Source organism: Sarcophilus harrisii, chromosome 2 (genome assembly GCF_902635505.1).
Source record: "Sarcophilus harrisii chromosome 2, mSarHar1.11, whole genome shotgun sequence".
NCBI classification, from domain to species: domain Eukaryota; kingdom Metazoa; phylum Chordata; class Mammalia; order Dasyuromorphia; family Dasyuridae; genus Sarcophilus; species Sarcophilus harrisii.
The window spans coordinates 281,257,277-281,280,827 of record NC_045427.1 but is presented as its reverse complement, the minus strand read 5'-3'; the positions used below and the strand labels follow the sequence as shown (position 1 = coordinate 281,280,827).

Genomic DNA, 23,551 nt, shown 5'->3' with positions numbered 1-23,551 from the left:
AGCATCAGTTCATGTAAATCTCTCCAGGCCTTTCTGAAATCATCCTGTTGGTCATTTCTTACAGAACAGTAATATTCCATAATATTCATATACCACAATTTATTCAGCCATTCTCCAACTGATGGACATCCATTCAGTTTCCAGTTTTTAGCCACTACAAAAAGGGCTGCCACAAACATTCGTGCACATACAGGTCCCTTTCCCTTCTTTATAATCTCTTTGGGATATAATCCCAGTAGTAACACAGGGCAGGAATTCTTAACCTGAGATCCAGAGACTCCCAAAGTATTAATGGATAGATTTGGGGTGAGAATATCTATAAACTTGGATGGAAAAAGATTATTTCTTTATTTCAATAAAAATGGTTTCCTCTGTAAGAACAGGTATCTTATTTTATGCATTTAAGAACATAATATTTTGAAGTATTCATAGGCTTCAATTGCCAAAGGAATGCATGGAACAAAAAAGATTACTGCCTCCTTTCTTCCCCTTCTCCCCGACTTCTAGGGGGTTAATCTAAGGCCTCAAGCCATTTTGATAGTCTCCATATCAAACAGTATTGGGATTTTCAGAAGATAAAGAAAGCAATCTGTTTAAATGCTCGGAGAAATTTCAAAGCAGTCCTTTCAGTGGCTTGTTCCAGTTCTGGTCCACAGAAGAAAGCCACAGAAATTAGAGCTGGAAAGGGTTTAACAGGGCATTCAGTTCATTCCCTTACCAGCACAGATGGCTCTCTCTCTAATAAATCCCCCAGTGTTTTGTCCAATTTAATTGAAGTATCCCAGGTGATAAGAGTTTTGTCCATTTTCTTGAGGAGGAGGGGGCTTTCCCAGAATTTTGGGATTCAATCATGGAGCTATTTGTATGATGTCTTATTTTTTTTTCTTCTCTAGATTTGATTTCATTCTCTAAGTCACTCCTACGCTGCAAAATTATCACTAAACACTCTCTGGTGTTTGCACTGTTAACATATCCCTTTTTCACTAAGGCTTAGGGAAGCTAGAGCTACTTAGTGACTTTAATCTGTCTTTATAAATCATTCTATCTATTCCATTAATCGCCTTTATTGGTATTCTCCCAATTCCATCTCGAATTTCTACTTCCTCCTAGTTTTGTATTTTCTTAAACACAAGAGAATAGTTTTCAAACAAGGCAACTCAAATTTTTGGCTCTTGCCCTAAACCCCAGAAAAAGTCAAATTTAGAAATGATTAGAATGCAGAAAGAACCAAACCTAAAAGATTATCCAGTCCAACCTGCTCATTTTATAGAAAAGAAAACTGAAACTCAGAAAAGGGGAAATGCTCAAGATCAAACAAGTAAGCAGAGCTAGGACCAAAATTTGTTTTTCCAACTCCAAATTCAGTGTTCTTCTCACCACAGCATATTCCTTATTCTCTGTTTCCAAGTGTGTGGTTTGAAGCTTAAAATTCTTCTGTTTGTCCCCAGGAAGTAAAATTAGTAGCAATGAGTAGAAGATGAGACAAAGCTAAGTTTAAAGTCAAGGAAAACATCCTAACAATTTCTTGTTGTTTGGTCTTTTACAATCATGTCTTGACTCTTGGTGACCTCATTGGGGATTTGCTGGCAAAAATTCTGGAGTGGTTTTTGCCATTTCCTTTGGAAGAAAGTCAAGTAGGGGTAAGTGATTTGAGCAGGGTCCTACATCCAGTGAGCGTCTGAGGCCTGATTTGAACTCAGGTTTTCCTGACTCTGGGCCTGGTGCTCTCTCTACTGTACCACCTAACTGCTCTCCATAATTAGAACCACACAAAAGCATAATAGATCAGCCTTCAGAAAGATAAGATGCTCCTCGTGTCTTTTTGTGAGGTACAATGTAGAACTACAGTTCCCAATCTCTGCAGTCTCAGGATATTTTATTTTTTTGAGGGAAATCCAACCCTACTCAATATCTGCAGAACATTATGTCAACAGCTGAGGTAGTTCAGTTTTTAGATCAGACTACATTCCTTTTTAAGAAACTTTCTAATGTTTGAGATAGGTTTTTATATATTTATGTTTCTGGCTATACCAATAACTCCTTAAATTTCCTCATTTATGACCTCATATCTTTCTTTGAAGCTGGGTTTTTGGTGGTAGTGGTTTCTGTGATTAAAAAAAAAAAAAAAAAAAGGAAATGCTTCCAGAAAATCAATGTGGAACAGGAAATGAGGCTGGCTGGATCTAATTTAATTCCAAGATTTGAGAAGTTATATGCATCTAAACTGACTCATCTATCCCATTTAGTAAGTAATGGTAGTTGCTCAAGAATGAAATAAAATTTTTTAGATAATATTTATTATTTTCTTAAACAGTTATTAAATTGTTTGGATAAATCAAAAATATTAGGTATTTCTTTTGACCTCAAGTGTCATGAAAAAAAATTACTAAGAAGCTTAAGGACTGTAAATCTAAAAAAAATTTGGAAACAAATTGTAGCAATGGCTACAATTGGCTTTTTTGTATTGGCTATTAGTGGGAATAGGTAGCTGCTAATGCCTCTTCCAAGTCTGAAATTCTGTGATTTTGTTGCATTGTGTAGCACCTGTGACAGTCAGTCATTAAACATTTGAGTGCCTACTATGTGCGAAATACTGAAATAAGCCCTGGGGATTCCAGTTATAGTCCTTGCTCTCAAGGAATTCTGTCTAATGGGGGAAGCAAATAACTATGTACAAATTACACACACACACACACACACACACACACACACACAGATAACAAACTAGAATCAGAAAGACTCATCTTCCTGCATTCAAATCTGGCCTAGCTGTGTGACCCTAGACAAGTCACTTAACCCTGTCTGCCTCAGTTTCCCCATCTGTAAAATGAGCTGGAGAAGGAACTGGCAAAATATTCCAGTATCTTTGCCAAGAAAACTACAAATAGGGTCATGAAGGGTAAGACACAACTGAAACTGAACAAAAACATCAAATATAAATGTATATGTGTGTGAGGGGATGTGTATATATAATGTTTTGGGTTTCTATAGTCTTGACGAAAAAGCCAGGAATCTTTTTCATATGTCACTACTTGACATGCTGGTAGATAATATTCATAATCTCAATTTATCCTCAAAACCACTCCATTAGGACTGCTGGGAAAATATTATTATCTATGTACCCATTTTACAGATGAAAATGAATATAAAGATGAAGCTCTGAGAGTTTACTGATTTGTTCAAAGTTATAAGACTAGCAAATGGAAGAATTGAAATTACTAGTCATTTCAAACACATTCAAGAATGGGTGGCAGAGTAGGCAACGAGCTGGCTTTGAAATTAGCATGACTAGAGTCGATGTTCTGCTTTTTTGACCCATTCCAGCTTTTTTTGTGATTCTAGGAAACAGTTAAAGGCTATAAGTTGCTGAACTTGTTTTCCACCCTGTGAGGAGTTTCCCCACTTAGTGTTCCCTACGTCAATGAAACAAAACAGGACCATAAACAAAGAAACATTAACTAAAAGTCTACTATGTCCAAGGCCTTATCCTAGATGCAATAAGATTTTGATTCCTGATCCAGACACTATACCACATAATGAACAATACTTCCAAGTCCATTAATTCTTCATTATTCTTATCAATATTTTATACTTTTAATTTCTAATGAATTTTTTAAAAATTATTAACATTTTTTGCTTTTACATAATTTTTATTTTTGAATATAACCCTCCCTTACCAGAGGGCCATCATTTATAACAAAGGAGAAAAAAAAAGCATTTTAAAAAAACACATCCAGTAAAATGCAAATTTTTAAACCTATAATCCCTCACTTTGGGTGTATTTTCTTATCTCTTTATCAGGAATAAACTTGGTCACTAAAATTATATTTTTGAATATGAATTAAAAGCTTGAAATAAAAGTACTAAAGACAAGTGGCTCTGTGATCTTGAAACTGTGTAGAAACTTAATGTCTTATTGTTACGAAATGTATAATAAATTCAGTCGCCATAACGTAGAAGGTGGTACCTATAAATATGAAAGAAGTGGAATACTTGTGTTTTAGAGGAAACATATGGAGATCCATAGGGCATTGTAGATGACAACTGACCCCTGAGATTTAAAAGGGAGTAGAATACACTGTAGTATGAAATAGAAACAAACCTCCCACTATATTCAGCACTGGACACTAAGGACTCAGATCCAGGTATTATTGAATGTTTAGTGGATGGAGGTTAGAGGCTGGGGAGATCTTAAGTCAGGAAGACTTGCCTCTGCTGGTTATTAACTGTATGACCTTAGGGAAGTTACAGTTTTTCAGGATTCTAGGCAACTCTTTTAAGACTATAAGAGAAGGGGACCTCTCTGCCGTGGTATAGGAAGTTTCATCATATGGAAAATACAAATCTAGCCCATATCTCTATTCCACATCTCACAACTCCTACTGCAAGTTCCTACCTTGAGAATAGTGACAAAGACCCCTGAAAAGAGATCAAGAAGAAATGAACTTAGACTATAAGACATATAAATTAGTGGCTGAGAAGAGGTTTTCCCCTTCTAAAATTTAATTTAAAAATATGTCTAGCACATAATAAATGCTTGCTTAATAGATACTTATTTCCTTTCTTCCTTCCAAAATGAAAGATATTAAATCTGGCAATGGGTTACATAAGGAAAGGCAACTATTTATGGGCAATGGGAATTTGACATCACCCCTTCCAAATTTCAATTTTCCTGATCTGTTAAATGGGGATAATAATACTTGCACATTCTATTTCCCACAGAAATGAGGATCAAGTGGAAGTATTTCTAGATTGCAAGATATAGTAATAAGGACAATGGACAACCCTCTGACAAATACTGGGCTGATTGTAGGCAAATGACTTATTCTCTTGGTGGTTTAGTCAATTTGCCAAAACGGTAAATTGCCTAGTAAGTCTCAATCTGCATTTGGTAAAGGAAAATACTTAACTATAAAATCAGATAGTCCAATTTAGTCAAAAAGAAAAGAAAAGAAAAGAAGAGAAAAGAAGCAATAGACTTGAAGTCAAAAGACTTATCTCTTATACTTACTAGCTGCCTGAGTAATTATGGAAAATATTTACCTTTTTTTCTGAGTCTCATTTTTTTTTCACAGCTAAAATGGTGATAATTATCTTTATACCACCTTCCTCACAAGAAAGTTTAAAGCTCTATAGATAAGTTACTTTAGAAAGCATCTTATCATAATAAAAATCAAGTTAGATTTTTATCTCTTTGAACTGTTATGGTCTTCCCCCCCCCCCCCCCCCACACCCTTTTCCATTATTTAGGGGAATTTGGACCCTTGATTTCATTGATTTTAGGGAACTGTCAATGTGAAAACTATTAAAAGAGATGAACAACTTTTCTATTTAATACAGTCAGAGAGCTGTCTGAAACACTGATCAGTTAACTTACTTGCCCATGGCTGTACAGTACGTATATATACAATTGAGTTTATGGAACCAAATCCTTTCACTTCCGGATATGCTCTTGAAAGTCAGAATTTAGAGCTAGAACTCATTTTAGAGTAAAGATACTTTATTTAGACTAAGGGTTCTTAACATGGAGGTTGTGAACTATTTCAAAAGTGTATTTTGATTTGATTGTGGACTCTCTTAGGGTAGGGAACAGTTCCTATCATTTTTGCCTCCTTTGGTATCCTCAGCCTTTAGCACAGAACCTAGCATTATCCTTAATAAATGTTTATTGACTGATTAATCAATATAAGTGGTTTCCTTTCTAATTCATGTATTTAACTTATGTATCATCCTGAGAAAGGGTCCAAAGTCTTCACCAAATTTTCAAATATTGTTGTGTCCATGATACAAAAAAAGATAAAAACATAAAAAAACCCTCCAGATCTAATTCAAGCCCCTTCATTTTATGAATAAAGCAGCCCAGAACAGTCAAGTAAATTGATTAAGGTCAGAGAACCAATTTTGTATATAGAACTGTACATTTATATTCCCTCAAATGTAATTACTCAATTTACTCATTTCCCATGAACTGCTCTTCCACTCCTCCTCCAGAGATGCATGATCCTGCCTTGCCCACAAATGCACCACTTCCATTTTCACAAATTCTTTTATCTGACCACTTCTTCCTCATCCTCACACACCAGAGCACTATTCTTTGTCCTTACCAAGATTCCCAATCCTTCCAGCTCTCAGCTCTTCCCACCTTGTTCCCAGTGACCCGTTCTTTCCTCTGAAGTCCCTCATACCCTTATTATGGCTCCAGTGTTGTCCCACCAAATCTCAGTTTGGGATTACTCTTCCCACCCACCACTACCCATATGCTGCTAAATGAAGACAGGAAAATCCCCACAATATTGTGCTGACTGGGCCCACCAGAAATTTTACTTCTCCATCATTTCACACAACATCTGGCTCCTAGTAGAGATTTACTAAATGCTCATTGACTTGAGTAACAAGAGATATTCACTGCACCTCAGAAGTTTACAGAGATATTTATAAAACAGGTAATCTGAGGTAGAAGCTATCAATTCCAAGGTCACCTTTCTGCTAATCCTGTGGTTGTATATACTGAGATTTTTTAAAAAAGTGGTTTATTTCAATATCAGAGAGAAGCATTTTTATTCTTGGCATCTTATAAATGTAAAAAGCTTCATGATGCTTTCATTCTTGCTCTTCTTGCCTGGGAGGAAAATCAAATCTCTATTTCACAGGGGAACATGGGACTCAGGAAGCTGAGGGGATGGCTGCCATGGGGTTTCCATCCTGATGGCCACTGCCTCAGCCCAGTACACAAAAGATGCCTGCTGGCTCACGAGCTCTAAAGCACCCACATAGAGCAATATGTTCCAATGGGCTAGAGAAGTCAAATTCAAATAAAAACCAGGGCTATTAAACCATACATACATAAGGATCCCTGAGGACTGCACGTGGATTCAGGAAATTATATGGGTTTATGTATTACCTTTTTTATTTAGATTATTAGATTTTTAAAATTATTATTGGATTATCTTTTTTTTAAGTTTGGAATTAGATTTTAATCCTCTTTGAACTAAACTTGGGAGTGTTGTGGGCCATGCTGTTACCCACTGACCACATGTTAGAGGTTGAGGTTCTAGTGTGAGCCTGGATTTCAATGTAATTTCACTTATTTTTTAAAAAGGAAACAAAAATATTGGTTCTTCCCTATTTCACAGGGAAAGAAGAAAAATCAATGGCATACGTGAAAATTCCTGGAGCTCTTCATAGGAGATGGCACAATAAAATAACTTGAGGTTTAGCTTTTTATTGTTGGGTTTAGAGCTTGTTTTTTTGTCGTTTGACGTCTGACACATAGTAGGGCTAAGGGTTGGACCTGTCGCTTCATTCTTGGAGAAAACTGACTTTACCAATGTAAATTAGCAACTTTTCTGCAACTTTAATAATCTCAGATAGCTACCTAGGGTATTGAGGGATTTCAAGTGACTTGCTCAGGGTCATCCAGCCAATCTGGGGCTGAAGCAAGACTTTAATTTTGTGCACATAGTAAGTTCTTATAAATGCCTCTTTTATTGACTGGCACACAGTAGGTCTTTAATCAAAGTTCAATGATTGCTAGATTTATAACTGGAAGATCTAAGTTGGAATTCTAGGTTGATTTTTTTCTACATATGTAACCCTGGGTATTAGTTCCTAAATTTCCTTACATGTAAAATTAAATATGTATGATGGTAATGGACTGTAACAAGGATTTCAAACATGGAACCCACAATATTCTCAAGTGCAGCCTGAACCAGATTAATTAGAAAATATTTAACAAAATTAATAAAAATACAATAAAATACAGATAACATTATGTTTTAAAACCTAGTTAATATGAAACCAGAGATCCTTTTGAATGCAATAGTGGCCCCCATTTTTATTTAAGTTTGGCATCCTAAATTACATGACCCATAAGTTCTCTTTCTAACTAAAAATATCCTCTGACCATTAAAATCAAATAAAAATGACGAAGGAACAAAATTTCTTATCCAAGAATAAGAACTCAAAATAGTATCTATACCTAACTATATGAGAAAATGCTCTAAATCATTATTGATTAAAGAAATGCAAATTAAAACATCTCTAAGTATGATCTCACACCTATCAAACTTGCTAATATGACAGAAAAGGAAAATGACAAATGTTGGAGGGGATGTGAGAAAACTGAGACACTGTCACTGGAATTGTGAACTGATTCAACCATTCCGGAGAGCAATATGGGACCATGCCCAAAGGGCATTAAACCAAGTATACTCTTTGACCCAGCAATATCACTTTAGGTCTGTATCCCAAAGAGATTTTTTTAAAAAAGAAAAAGAAAAGGAAAAGGACCTCTATGAACAAAAATATTTACAGCAGCTCTTTTTGTAGTGGCAAAAAAACTGGAAATTGGTTTGGAAGGGATATCTATCAATTGGGGAATAGCTGAAAAAGTTGTAGTGTATGATTGTGATAAAATACTATTGTACTGTTTAATAAATAATGTGCAGGATGCTCTCAGAGAAAGCGAAAGACTTACCTAATTTATGCAAAGTAAGATGAGCAGAACCAGAACACTGCACATAGTAACAACAATAATGTACAATGATCAATTGTAAATAAGTTAACTATTCTCACCAATATAAGGACCCAAGATAATTCTGAAAGACTTATGATGAAAAATATTTCCCACCTCCTGAGAAAGAAATAATGGAGTCTGAATGCAAATTTAAGCATAATTTTAAAATTTTATTTTTCTTGTAGTTTTTTTGTCTATTTTCTTTCACAACAATGACTAATATAGAAATGTGTTTTGCATGACTGCTCATGTATAATATATCAAAGTGTTTGCTTTCTCAATAGTGGAGGGAAAGGCAAAGAAGAAAGAATAAAATTTGGAATTCAAAATTTTAAAAAATGCATGCTAAAAATTATTTCTACATGAAATTGGGTAAAAAATTAAAAAAAAACCCAAATTAGGGGGCTTCTCACAAATGCTACAGCCCAGTTTAACAGGCTAGCTACCTGGACCACCTCACCCACCCAAAAGACCAAATTCATTTTCCTTCTCTCAAGCATCAAGGCAATCTGATTCAGTTTGTAGCTCTGAGACTTCTCTGCTGGCTGAGAACTGAACTCTTCACTAAGTCCCCAAAGCCTAATTATTCACACTTGTGCAGCAGTGATCTTAGGAGATGTTTGTTTTCTCTTTACCCCTGGATAGTCAATGAGTAAGATGTACCCGTTGCTAGTAAGCATTCCTCCAGGTACTAAGGATGATTCTGCTATTGCATAGTGAGGCTTTTTTTTCCCTCTCCCACAATAATTCTGGGTAATTTACTATTTCTCAGTCTTGTCAGCAGCAGGGAAGCTAGGGAAGTTCTGTGGATAGCGCAATGGGCTTGGAGTCAAGAAGATTCCTTGAGCTCAAATCCAGGCTCATTCACTCGCTATCTGTGTGATCTTGGGCAAGTCACTTAACTGCCTCAGTTTCCTCATCTGTAAAATGAGCTGGAAAGGGAAAAGGCAAATTCCTCCAGTATCTTTACCAGGAAAGCCCCAAGTGAGATCACAAAGAATTGGACATGACTGAAACAAGTGAATAACAGCTATTTATGAATCAGCACCAAAAAAGCCAATGTTTGAGGGCCTCAGATCTCTCCCTTAGTCCAATCCCTTATGCACATAGCTGTGAAAGCAATACTCCTATAGCACACAGCTCTGACCATTATCACTCCCTTGCTCAAAAAAGCAACTATGATTCCTTATTACCTCTATGAGAAAGAAAGCAATTTTTCTGGCATTTAGCCTTTTTTTTTTTAAATTAAAGCTTTTTATTTTCAAAATATATACATGGCAGGGCAGCTAAGTGGTGCAGTGGATAAAGCACCAGCCCTGAAGTCAGGAGGACCTGAGTTCAAATTTGACCTCAGACACTTAACACTTCCTAGCTGTGTGACCCTGAGCAAGTCACTTAACCCCAATGCAAAAAAAAAAAAAAAAAAAAAAAAAAAGCAAAATATATACATAGGTAATTTTCAACATTCACCCTTACAAAACTTTGCTCAAAATTTTTCCCTCCTTAAAATTCTTCTACACATATTTCCACAAACATCATGAGGTCCTCCCCCTCTCTGATATATTATTTCTTTTCTCACACTCTATGTTGAAGCTAACATGGTTGTTCCTCATACATGACATATGTACATATGTACATATCTCCTGCCTCCATCCTTTTTCACAGACTGTCTTCCATTGCTGGAAGCTCCAGCTTCTTTCAGAGCACAGCTGAAATGCTCCCTCCCACAGGAAGTGATTCACTTCAGCTGCTAGTGTCCCCCCCAAAAAAATTGTTTTTTATTTACTTTGTGGAAATTCTGCATTTCCTTATACATGTACTTATTTTTCTCTAACAGAATTTCCCACAAAAGAATTAGGTCCATTTTAAGCTTTAAGAGCTTTGGGGATACCCTATATAGGCTCCTTGAGGGCATCTCTGTATTCCCAGAAACTCAGCACAGTGCTTGGTAGTGCTTAATAAATGCTTATTACTCAGACCACAGCTATTCTTCTGAATCTCCACGTTTCTAGTGACCTTCATTTCCTTTCATTTCAAAAGGTGACATCTGTTCCTTCATCGGGAATAGCAAATTTTCTTGGTCCATTTATTTTTCATACTTCAAATATACTTCACACTTCAAATATGTAAAATATTATGCTTGGACAGACAATTTAATTAATAATGGGCGATGACTTAATAAAAGATTCTCCTTCCACTGTTTTACTTTTCTAATAGTACTCAATTGACTCAAGTCTGGATCTGGTCCACCTAAGACAACACATGGTAATATTTAATGATTTCCATTTTTAGCCTTGTGAGAAATGCTTCTCAGAGTTCTGGAGCAAACAGAGTGGGTGCTCTCTGAATCAAGGGAGGTATACAACATGGCAGTCGGAGCAGGGAATCTGTAAGTTGGTGCTTAGCAGATGGGCCTGTAAGCTGGGAGATTGCTAGCAGATGGCACTGATAGTTTGGATAAGGCAAAAAACTTTTGATTGCAAACAAATCGGTATTAGAAACATACTAAGAAACCCAACCCACGCGGATGCTTTTACTGATTTAATGGACAGACACTTCACATCCATCAGAGGCACCCAGGTAAGTTTTAGGGTCTGAAACTTGTCATTTAGATCACCTTTCTTTCCTCTGACTTGAGTTAGGATGCCAGACTGATAGAGAGCAGGGAGGTACATTGTAGGTCATAGAATCCAGACTCATTCTGTAGATGAAAAAAGCCAGAGAAGTGAAAATCACCGTGTGAGAGCCCAGGTTTCCTGATTGCCAATCTACTTGGGGCTATAGAATGTTAATCTTCAAAAGGCAAAGAGATTACCTAGTTATGGTAAGATTTAAAATTGGAAGGAACCTTAGAATGGTCTACTCTAATCTCCATATTTTACAGATGAGGAAACAGAGTTAGAGCAAATAACCAATATGCTCCAAATCACCCAGAGTAGTAAGCAGCAGAGAAGAGACTTAAACTTAATCTTTCTAACTCCAAATCCTTTCTTTATTATGCTGTTTTACCTGTCTCCCTAAATTTCAAATATTAGGAAAATGAGGAAGAGAAATTATCTGCTCAAGTCAACATAGCAAATCAGTGGCATCGGGCCCATGTCTGTTGACTTATAGTTGACTTTATCCTAATTAAAATGGGAAAAAGAAAAAAATTAATGATTATCTATTTTCTTATTTCAGCTGGCAGGGAAAAATATTTTCTATCCATAATGATTTAAGGGAGCACTACCATTTAAAATCTACCACATTAAGATATATAGTAGTAAATTTGGATCCAAAAAATTAAAAAAAATTATAGATCAAAAGATCTGCATCTTTTGCCCTTTAATAACCATGTGATCCCAGCAAATAACTTTCACTCATTAGCTTCCAGTTTTCTGTTCTGTAAAATAACAGGATTGGTCCTAATCTCTAAGATTCCTTACAACTCTTAATGCTATGGTCTATAATTACCTTTGCTAAAATGAAATATGGTATACAATCAGAGAGAATGGCACGAGGTGTCCCATCAAATATGGTCCTTTTCTAAGCTAGAATTGCCCAAGTTTTAGTTGGAATAACATTCTCAGCGAGTGCAGGTCACTCTGGGCTAGTTGCATTTCTCCCTCCTCTTCTCCATGAAGTTTTGTTTTCATGGGAACAGCCAAGAGAGAATCAGCCTGGACTATGGCTTAACATCTGCCAGTCCCCAAATCAGCACTTTCTGAGTCCTGCAATGCAAAGACAATTAATTGACCCTAGATTTATAGGCCCTGGTTTCCAATCCCACCTCTCACCTACTTGCGTGATTCAGACTAATCCCTTCATATTTCTGGGCTCCATCTGTTACATCTCTAAAATGAAGAAGTCACCCTCCGTGACTTCTTTTAGCTTTGGATTTAGGAGCCCTCTGGAACCAGGCCACTCTTAAATTATAATAAATCATAAACTGACTTGTGATTATGTCTCCTCACCTCCATATCCATTCCTTGCAGTTCCAAGTTACCCAAATTTACCCATTCAAATGTCTTCCTCACCCACTTTCCAGTCCTCTCTTGGGCAAACATTTCAACATTTTAACAAAGTAGAATCAGCTAAATTATAGTTCTTTTCTTCCTCTCTGGTTAGCCGGATCACCTCCGTTTTAAAAATCTCTTCCTTGGCCCTTCTACTTAGTCCTGCCTTGGACATGGTACCTTCCCTTTTGGGGCCATGGGTTGCTCAATGGTAAAATATCAGGTCTGGATTGGGAGCTAGGGGTTCTAAATCTGGAATCTGTGAATATTAAAAAAAATTTGTTACCTGTATCTCAATATAATAGATTTCCCTTGTAATCTTGTGTATTTTATTTGTGTGTTAATCTAAGGAGTCTACAGCCAATCTAATTGGCAAGGAGTCCATCACACACACACACACACACACACACACACACACACACACATGCAGGCAATTTGTGTGAGTACAATTTTAAAAAGTGACCTCTAAGGTCCCTTCAAGCTATGATATTTAATGATTTTATATCAGTATTGTATAAGTTGGCCTCTGAGATGGAGTTGTTTCATGACATCAGTTGACTTGAGGATCCAGATAGCAAATCATGAATCTTTTCTGATAAATTTATTTTTCTTCAACCTCTCAGATCATTGGAGAGACAAAACCAACAAACAGAAAACCATCTTTTTTACCTCCAACTAAAACCACCATGCATGGGAAGAGGTCTGGACATGGAGTCAGTCCTAGCTCTGCTGTTAACCACGTGTGCATGACTTAAGTCACTGAAATTCTCTGAAACTCTTTCTTTATACAATGAGAGGGAAGGTGGGACTAGGTGGTCTCTGAGGCTCCTGTCACCTGTAAATCTAGGATTAAAGGTCAAAAAATAGTTCATTCTCTTTTGAACCAAGTTCACTTTCTCTTTTGACCACTGGGTCCTACAGCTTCCAGTCCTAAAAATGTAGTGAATTCTGAATTCCATCAATACCGCCCTTCAAACAGACTGAATCTTGAAATGCTTCCAGGTAAGGAGAGAGAGAGAAATATTTCAACAGGATCCTTAGCTCTTATCATGTCCTCAGAAGTGTGTTCCCCAAAGCACAGCAATTCTTTTACCAGATGCTTTTAATCCTATATCTTTTTTAAAATTTTAAATTTATTTAATATTTTTCTTTCAAAACAATTTTTTACATTTCTTTTTTTAAGATTTTTGAGTTCTATCAGGAGATCATTATACATTTCAACAGCATACTATATGAGGATCAATTCTGATGGAAGTGGCTATCTTCAACAATAAGAGGATCCAAATCAGTTCCAATCAGTAATGAACAGAACCAGCTACACCCAGAGAAAGAATACTAGGAAATGAGTATGGACCACAACATAGCATTTCCACTCTTTCTGTTATTGTTTGCTTGCATTTTTGTTTTTTCTTCTCAGGTTATTTTTACCTTCTTTCTAAACCTGATCTTTCTTGTGCAGCAAGATAACTCTATAAATATGTATATATATATTTTATTTAACATATATTTTAACATATTTAATATGTATGGGCCTACCTACCATCTAGGGGAGGGGATGGAGGGAAGGAGGGGAAAAATTGGAACAGAAGTTGTTGCAAGGGTCAATGCTGAAAATTACCCATGCATATGTTTTGTCAATAAAAAGCTATAATAAAAAAAGAAAAAAAAAAAAGATTTTTGAGTTCTAGGTTCTCTCCCTTATCCCCACCCAAAATTAAGAAACCACATGTGAAGTTATTCAAAAAATTTCCATAAAAGTCAAATTGTGAAAGAAAACACCCTAAAATGAAAATAAAAACCCTCAAGAAAAGTTAGATTAAAAACAGAGAGAGAGAAAGAGGAATCTACATTTAAACTTGATCCTTTCATCATAGGTCCTTCAGAGTATACCCTATATCTTTAAAGACCTCTCAGTTTTCTTCTAAAGATCTATCAGCGCCTAAAAGGAGATGTACTCAACAAAAGCTTCCAAATAACAGGAAGTAGCTCAATAGCACTGTCCCCACTGCTCTTTTGTATGCTTTCATAGAAAACATCTCACTTTGCTTTATCAGTATTCCTGGAAGGAACAATCCAACACACACACACACACACACACACATCATGTCTTCAAGGTAGTTCATGAAAAGAAAAGGTATAAAATAAAACTGTTAAATGCCAGGACCTCAGAGTCCAAGAGCCCCAGGAAATGCTCCAATTTACTTCCAGTTCCTTGACCATGGGCCCTCCTTCTAGCCTGGCCTTCCCAGCTATCATCAAGAGGATTAATCTCCTGTGGAGAAGGCCTCCACCCACACCTACCATCACCAAGGACCCTCATAATCCCAAGCCCCTCCCCGACCAGCCACTGCTACTAGCCCAACTCTGCAGTCTGCTCTCCTTAGGGAGAACTGACCTGTCTGCTACTTCTGTGCTCTACAGCCCCTGCCCCTCCACCAGCTGCTGCTACTTAAGAGTAGAACAAGAAAATGCTCACTCTACAAAAAGCACTCTCAAGGGACTCAGCTTCAGAAATATATATGGTTTTATCTATGGGAAGTCCCACTGAGGAGGAGCCATTGCTGCATCCTGAGGACCATGAGGCTTTCCCCATGCTGCTAAAATTTTTTCTGTGTCAAATCTCCTATTTCCCACAATCCGTGTGAGTTTCTTGCAAGCAGGGACTGTCTTATTTTTCTACCTGTATCCCTCAAAGTTAGTAGAGGTCTTTGCACATAGTGAGTGCTTAATAAAGGCTTTTTCATATATTTGCTCTTTCCACAGAGAGTTTTTTGAGAAGGGGAATGACATGGCTGTTCCTCTAAGAATACCTGAGAATGACTAACAGCCAATTCTTCCAGTTTATATAGAGATTTGGGGACCACAGAGTGCTTTCCCCATAACAATCCTGTTGCAGAATAGGGAATATGGAAGGAGAGGCAGGTATTGAGAGGACTCCTAATGTCCATTAAGGGAGTATTATTCTTCCCTTCCTCACCCCATTAGGCTGGTTATTTTGACAGCTGTTTGAGGGATTTGGGAGAAGGGAGAAGGGAGTGGCAAGAAGACAAGGTGGCTATTGCGATATTCAGTGCAAGAGGTGATTAAGGCTAAACCCAGATAGATTCTTTGAGAAGCAAAAAAGAAAATAGTAATAATAAGGATTGCATGCACTCGGAAGGGGAGAACTATTTTTCCTTATCTTCAGTAGCTCTGTTGTCGCTGAGGAGGCAGGGGCTGCGGCAGGGTCCCTGAGAACTGCTCACCTGAACCCTTGCTGAGGGAGTTGGGCTGGTAGCAGAGCTGATGGTCTGGGTGGGAACGGCCATTCTTGGGGTTCCTGAGCTTACCTGGCATAGACACATGTATCCTGACCCATAGGAAATGCTTAATAAATGCCCATCAGTGACAGTTGCCAGTAGCTGGTTTGGGGGTACAGAGATGGCAGACCCTCTCTCCACATGGGCTGTTTCCTTTTAAAGCTCCGCAGACCAAATATGACAAAACTAATCAAACAGATGTTGGGGGAGAGGAAGGGAAAAAGAGGACTCTGAGATTCTGAGCTTGGAACACTCTCTGAAGAATGTTTTCTCCTACATGTAGAGAGAGAAGGAGAGAAAATGGAGGAAAAAAGTTGCATTCTGAAGGAGAAAATGATGATTTCAGTGCTGGGTAGAAAGAACAGTGTAGCTGAAGAGAACTGAAGTACATTAAAAGCCTGGTTTTGCTTTGTTATCTGTGTAACCTCAGGTACATTACTTAGACTCTCTGAGACAGTTTCTTTATCTGTTCAAAGTAAGAGGCTGGACCAGAAGATATTTTAAATTCTTCCTGGCTCTAAATCTAAATCCAATGGAGAGCATAGACCTCAGTTTCCTCATCTGTAAAATTAGCAGACTGGACTAGATAGCTTCTAAGGTCCATTAATAAACTTATTGGACATCTCTGATCCTATGATCTTCTCCCTTCAGCTTTATAAATATTTCACCTTAAAGCAAAGAGTCCATGATATCTACCCAGAAAAGGGGCTATCAGAGTCCATCTACACTGACTTCTTCCTCTTTTCAACTCCTACACCACTTATCACCTAGTTCAATTAATCATTAATATCTTCATTATTATTTAATTTTTTTGCCTTCCTAATTTAGGTACTAGTTCAAATACAGATTGATATTTCAAGTATAGACCATTCAGTAATTATTCAACTCTTAGTGACCCTGTGGACCATAGCACCCCAACATTGTCCAAAACTATCCTTGGGGTTCCTGAACTTACACGGCATATATACATGTATCCTGGCCCAAAGCAATGCTTAATAAATGCCCATCAGTGACAACTGATAGTAGTTTGGGGATACAGGGATGGCAGACCCCATCTCCATTTGGGCTGGATGGGTTTCTTAGCAAAGACACTGGAACAGTTCGCCATTTCCTTCTCCAGTGGATTAAGGCAAACAGGGTCACACAGTAAGTATCTGAGGTTGGATCTGAATTCAAGTTTTCCTGACTACAGGCCCAGTGCTCTATCCACTGAGCTGCCCTCCTATATTACCCTATACTTCTATACTGCCTTTAGCTCTGTCCTAAAATGAGATCTGCAACTGTGATGAACTTGGTTCTTTTCAACAATGAGATGATTCAAGGCAATTTCAATAGAATTGGGATGAAAAATGCCATCTGCAATAGAGCTTGAATGTGGATCAGAGCATGATATTTCACCTTTTTTGTGTTTGCTTGCTTGCTTTTTTTTTCTTTCTCATCTTTTTTCCCCTTTTGAGCTATTGTGTGTGTGTGTGTGTGTGTGTGTGTGTGTGATGAATATGGAAATACGTTTAGAAGAACTGCACATGTTTAACCTATATCAGATTGCTTGCTATCTGGGAGAGGGAAGAAGAAAGAGGAGAGGAAGAAAAATTTGGAACACAGGTTTTGCAAAAGTGAATGTCTTTGCATGTATTTGGAAAAATTTTTAAATACTATTACAAAATGAAATCTATTTAAAATGCACATAATATGAGTATATGCTGAAAATATCAATAAGAAGCTGTATTCAGGCTTTATGTCAGATTTGAGGAGAAAAGTACAATATTTGTTCAGTCTAATATGATAGACAGGCAGCTAGGTGACACAGTGGATAGAGTACCAGGCCTGAGATCAGGATGACTCATCTTCATGAGTTCAAACCTAAGCTCAGTCATTTTAGACAAATTAGCTATGTAATACTAAACAAACCATTTAATCCTGTTTGCCTTGGTTTTCTCATCTGTACAATGAGCTGGAGAAGGAAATAGCAAACCACTCCTTTCTTTTTGCCAAGAAAATCCTAAATAGGGTCAGAGAGAGTCAAGTGTGACTGAAACCAATGAACAACCACCATCTCCTAGAAGGGACTGTGTCATACTTGTCCCAGGTGAGAGCCACAATAAGTAGCTACTTACTGAATCCATTCAACCAATAGATTTGATCTAATAATAATCCCTATTGCCACTTATGTTTCTATAGGACTCTAGAGTTTGCAAAGTGCTTTTCCCCACAATAACCCTCTGAGGTAACTAATACTTACACTAATCATAGCCATCTAACAGAAGAGGATGCTTAAAGATGCAGTGATGTGATCACACAGCTTGTAGGGGATAGAGGGGATCATTTCATCTCCATCTTCTCATTCTTGGGACAAATTCATTCCTCGGCCCTATGCTAATCCAAGGCTTGGGAGGAGATTGCTACCATGATTTCCCCAATCATAAAAGGAGAAGCATTAATTCTAGGGAAGAATTAATGCTTAGTATTTAATAGGAATTAATGCCTAGAATTTATTAGGAAGATTGAATTAGAAGATTAATTAGGAAGAATTAATGCTTAGTATTAGTGTTTGATCACTTGATCGAAAACTGCACTGAGAACTATGGATACAAAGATGCAGGCTCACAAGAACAATACTCTATAGCTATGTCCTGTATAAATGAACAGGCCGAAGTTAAAGCACAAAGAAATGCAACATTTGTCACCTAGAAAAAGGACATTTTGCCCAGTCTTGGAGGTAACAATAAATCAAAAAAGAGATCAAAGAAGCAGAACCAGATTCCTTTCCATACCCTATTCCCACACACTTACAGATTTGAGTTAGGCCAGAAGTAAAGACAGAAAGTAGGGTAGGGAGAAGATTGAAACAGAAAACAGGATCAGGGATGAAGCCTCGGGTTTATTACTTGCCTACTACAAATTCCACACAAGTCTTCTTCTTGTATTAGAATATATAAATGAGAGAGAAATAAAAATGAGAAGAATAATCTGTGTCCCGTCTACCTCTCTGGGTTATTGTAAAGATCCAGGGTTATGGGGTATGGTTTGTGAAAGCATTTTGCCCATCATCCAAAAGGAAGAAGCGTTGATAGACCATTTTGTCCAGCCCACTCACCTACTCCCACATAAATTCTGAAGAGCAGCGGTCTTGCTGGTGTCTCTTAATGAGTCTGGCAAGAAGTTTCCCATTTAACGAATCCAACCATTCTGGAGAGCAATCTGGAATTATGCCCAAAAAGTTATCAAACTGTGCATACCCTTTGATCCAGCAGTGTTTCTACTGGGCTTATACCCCAAGGAGATACTAAAGAAGGGAAAGGAACCAGTATGTGCTAAAATGTTTGTGGCAGCCCTCTTTGTAGTGACTAGAAGCTGGAAACTGAGTGGAAGCCCATCAATTGGAGAATGGTTGGGTAAATTGTGGTATATGAATGTTATGGAATATTATTGTTCTGTAAGAAAGGACCAGCAAGATGAATACAGAGAAGCTTGGAGAGAATTACATGAACTGATGCTAAGTGAAATGAGCAGAATCAAGAGATCATTATATACGTCAACAATGATACTGTATGAAGATGTAATCTGATGGAAGTGGATTTCTTTGAAAAAGAGACCTAATTCAGTTTCAATTGATCAATGATGGACAGAAGCAGCTACACCCAAAGAAAAAAACACTGGGAAATGAATGTAAACTGTTTGCATTTTTGTTTTTCTTCCCGGGTTATTTCTACCTTCTGAATCCAATTCTCCCTGTGCAACAAGAAAACTGTTTGGTTCTGCACACATACATTGTATCTAGGATATACTACGACATATTCAACATATATAGGACTGCTTGCCATCTAGGGGAGGGGATGGAGGGAGAGAGGGGGAAAATCGGAACAGAAGTGAGTGCAAGGGATAATGTTGTAAAAAAAATTACCCTGGCATGGATTCTGTCAATAAAAAGTTACTATAATAAAAAAATAATTAAATAAAAAAAATTTTTAAAAAGAAGTTTCCCATTTAGATTCTGAAGGAATACAGATCGAATGCTCCTAGCCGTGGACCATAATGCCAGGAAAGGGGGCCTGTGATTGGCCAAGGTTCCAGCACTCCCACATCCCCCTCCTTCCAAGCTGGGGCTCTCACTGTTGTGGAGCAGACACCCTCAGCCGAATGTATCTCCCTTCTGTACATACACCCACCACTCATGGCTGGTGAAGACATGCGAGCGACATCAGCAGAGCTACAGCTAACTTACAAGGAGGCACTAGGCCAACTGGGAGAAACAGAGGGCCCAGAACAGAGAGGAGAGTGTACACACTCTGGGGAGTCCCAGCGGCCTCTCGTAGTGATTCTTTCTATCCTCCTCTTCCTTAGCCACAGGAGTCGGGCCGCAGGCCACTTAGAACACCAAATGAAGCAAAAATGCTTTGGACAGTTATGAAAGGAAATAGAATAAAATGCCGGACATTTATTTTTATGGGACTTTTCAGGTGGGGGCAACTAGATGGTAGAATGGATGAGTTCTGGGCCTGAAATCAGGAAAACTCATCTTCCTGAGTTCAAATTTAGCCTCAGACAGGTGTGATCCTGGGCAAGTCACTCAACTATTTGCCTCAGTTTCCTTATCTGTAAAATGAATTGTAGAAGGAAATGGCAACCCATTTTAGTATGTCTACCAAGAAAATCCCAAATGGGGGTATAAAGGGTCAGATATTACTGAAATAACCAAACAACCAAACAACAATAAAAATAGTTTTGTGGACCCTTTTATGCACTTTCTCTTCCTTTTTACACACATACACAGACTGGGCAGCTGCTTCCCTCTTCCCCTAGTTTTACAGATGGGCAAACTAAGATCCAAAAAAAGTGAAAGTGACTTGTCCAATACAAGGGAAGGGGAGGGGAAAGTACTTATTTATATGCTGTTTTTGTTCCTGAGTTGTTTTAGTCATGTACAATTTGGGGGGGTTTCTTGGCATATTTGCCATATATTTATGGGGACAGTTTGCCATTTACCTTCCCTGGCTCATTTTTAAAGAGAAGAAAACTGAGGCAAATGAGGTTACATTACCTGGCAAGGGTCAAACACTTAGTCAGTGTCTGAAGCCAGATTTGTACTTAGAAAGATGGTTCTTCCTGAGTCCAGACCCAGCATTCTAGGTACTATACCACCTAGATGTCCACAAGAATTTCTATGTATCCCGCACTGTGCTAAACTCTTTAAAAATTTTATCTCATCTGATAACTATGAGAGGTAGATGATGTTATTCCCATTATAAAGTTAGAGAAATCTGGGTAAACAGGGGTTAAATGACTTATCCAGGGTCACAGATAATAAAGATTTAAGACAGAATTTGAACTCAGATTTTCCTGATTCTAGGTCCACACACTAACCACTGGGTGCTAGTCTTGAAATGACATTAAGGTAGTAACTTTGCCAAGATTACAACTCAGGACTGCTAACTCTTATTCCAATGCTCTTTTAATTATATCACAGTCACTCTGTGGACTCCTTGTACAGGAAAAATTCAGATACCTCTTGTCTTGAGGCACTTTAGGTAAAACCTGCCTCAGGAAAAAAATTATGACAAATAATCATAGTAATAATAATGGATATTTGTATAAATTTTGCAAAAAGTATTTCATGTATGATCTCATTTGAACTTCACAATAATCCTCTCTGGGACAGATACTACAAATATTATTAGAACTATTGTAAAGATCAGAAAGTGAGGTTCAAAGAATTATACATTACTTGGCCAAAGTCATACCGTCTTGGAGATAGAATATGAACCTAGGCTTTTCTGATATAAATCAGAACATGCTGGTGATCACTATTTTTTTTTTGATTCTTTGATATTATCTCTATTAAGGAAGGCACTTTGTAAATGACACAAAATGTAGACTATTATTATTTTTCAATCAACCATTATCTTACAAATGTAGCCAGCCCAACCATATAAGATGAAGAGATCAATTTTTGTTTTTTAAGCTTAATTATACACTAATTAAATTGTTTAAAAGAAAAGACTATCCAACCAAGAACGTTCAGTGCTTTATAGAGAATGGCAAGCCTCTTTGACAAGGCATTCAACAATCAATCTTGTGCTATACAATGTAGAATACAAAGCAAAGAATCAAAGTTCCCTGAAAAGTGAGGAAAGAAGGAGAGATAAATGCAGGATAGTGTGTATTTACAGTCACAGTGTCAGGCTTCAAATCCCAATTCTGTAACTGAGTAAATTGGGCCCCTCCTTATTTTTAAGCTATATAATCTCTAAAGGCCCTTTCCAGTTTTAAACGCTATCATCCTATACTATTTTCCTCAGGTGTGTTTCTATGTGTTTTATGGAGCAAGGAGAAGGGTAGGATAAGGGAATGGAATGCCTTGGAGACTAGGTTTGAAGGTTTTAGGGAAGAATTAGCACCTTGAAAGAAAAAGAAATTTCAAAAGAGGAAGATAGAGTTCATTCCAGGCTTTAAACTCATAATATTCAGAGAGGCAGTGAACAGTTTAAACAGCTTCTGAAATGAATATTTCCTGCTTGGATGCCACTAGGGACAAGGGCAAATGGAAGGAATGAACAAGCTACCAAACACTCATAGAGACATACACAAGAGTAAATCCAAGGAGATACAGAAAATACATAGCCTTTAGAACTATTGTGAGAATAAATATAAAATTTTTTGTGCTCTTGCATGTGACCTTTTCACTTGCTGAATAAAGTATTTGAGTTGCTTAGCAGCACACGGAATTATATTCTTTATAAATTGCCATTCAAAAAGGTACCATTTTACTCTTAAAAAATCTTTTACCGCAACTCAATGTTGTGGTTACTCACCATAACCATACCATATACAGTATTTCTAAGGCATTAAATGCTTTGAGGTTGAGTTTTGGTTTCTTACCAGGATCAGTGCAATTTTTAGCCTCCTGAGTTCCATTAACTGATGCCATCAATTTTCTGTTCCTCCATATTTCAGGGAATCGATGTTTGCCTTTAGAAATTGTTTCATGTCCTATATACAAACAATAATAATAATAATAATAATCACTAACATTTATACAGTGCTTATGATATGCCAGTCACTCTGCTAAGAGCTTAACAATTATTATCTGATTTGATCCTCACAATAACCCTGGGAGATAGATGCATTTATTATATTCTTTTTAAAGATGAAGAAATTGAGGCAAGCAGAGGTTAAGTGAACAGAGTTCTTTGGGATCCCAGACCCAGAATTATCCACTGGGCCACCAAGCTCCTTCTTCATGTCTCTGCATGGTCCTTAGTCACAAAATTTGGTCATCTAGAACCCCATCTGTACAACAGCCACTCACATTTCTATAATACTTTACAATTTGCAAAGTGCTTTTCTCCCACCATCCCTTTGGAGATATTTAGGCAGCTTGAGAATGATCATTCACATTTTAAAAGAGAAGAAAATGAGGTTCAGAGAGCACTCTTGTGAATTGCCACAAATCATTGCTAGTAAAATGGCAGAGAAAAGACACAAGCCTTCATCTTTCTACTCTACTTAGTACTCTTTCCCTTGCTCCATCACTACTCCTTTTACAAACAGAATAGTTTTTTTGATCTATCATTCTTTTAACAAATATGCATAGAATATACCCATTATCATTAATTTATATCATAAGTAGTCTATATATGGCAGTAATTGTATAAATTTCCATAAGCATTTTTAAATTTTTTTCCCACAAGCATTTTGAGAATTACTCCTGACCATTTGACATCATTCTCTGTTTAAAGTAA

At 37.3% G+C, this 23,551-nt stretch overlaps 1 protein-coding gene across 2 annotated transcripts in view; it reads right to left on the bottom strand.

The window, feature by feature from the left end:
* Window positions 1-23,551, bottom strand: part of SLC24A4 (solute carrier family 24 member 4) — a 247,777-nt gene that overhangs the window by 221,599 nt on the left and 2,627 nt on the right. For both annotated transcript variants that reach the window (XM_003756144.4, XM_031952298.1), the window contains exon 2: window positions 22,689-22,799. In XM_003756144.4, the coding sequence (XP_003756192.4) occupies window positions 22,689-22,799 (111 nt within the window). The remainder of the gene's footprint in view (window positions 1-22,688; window positions 22,800-23,551) is intronic.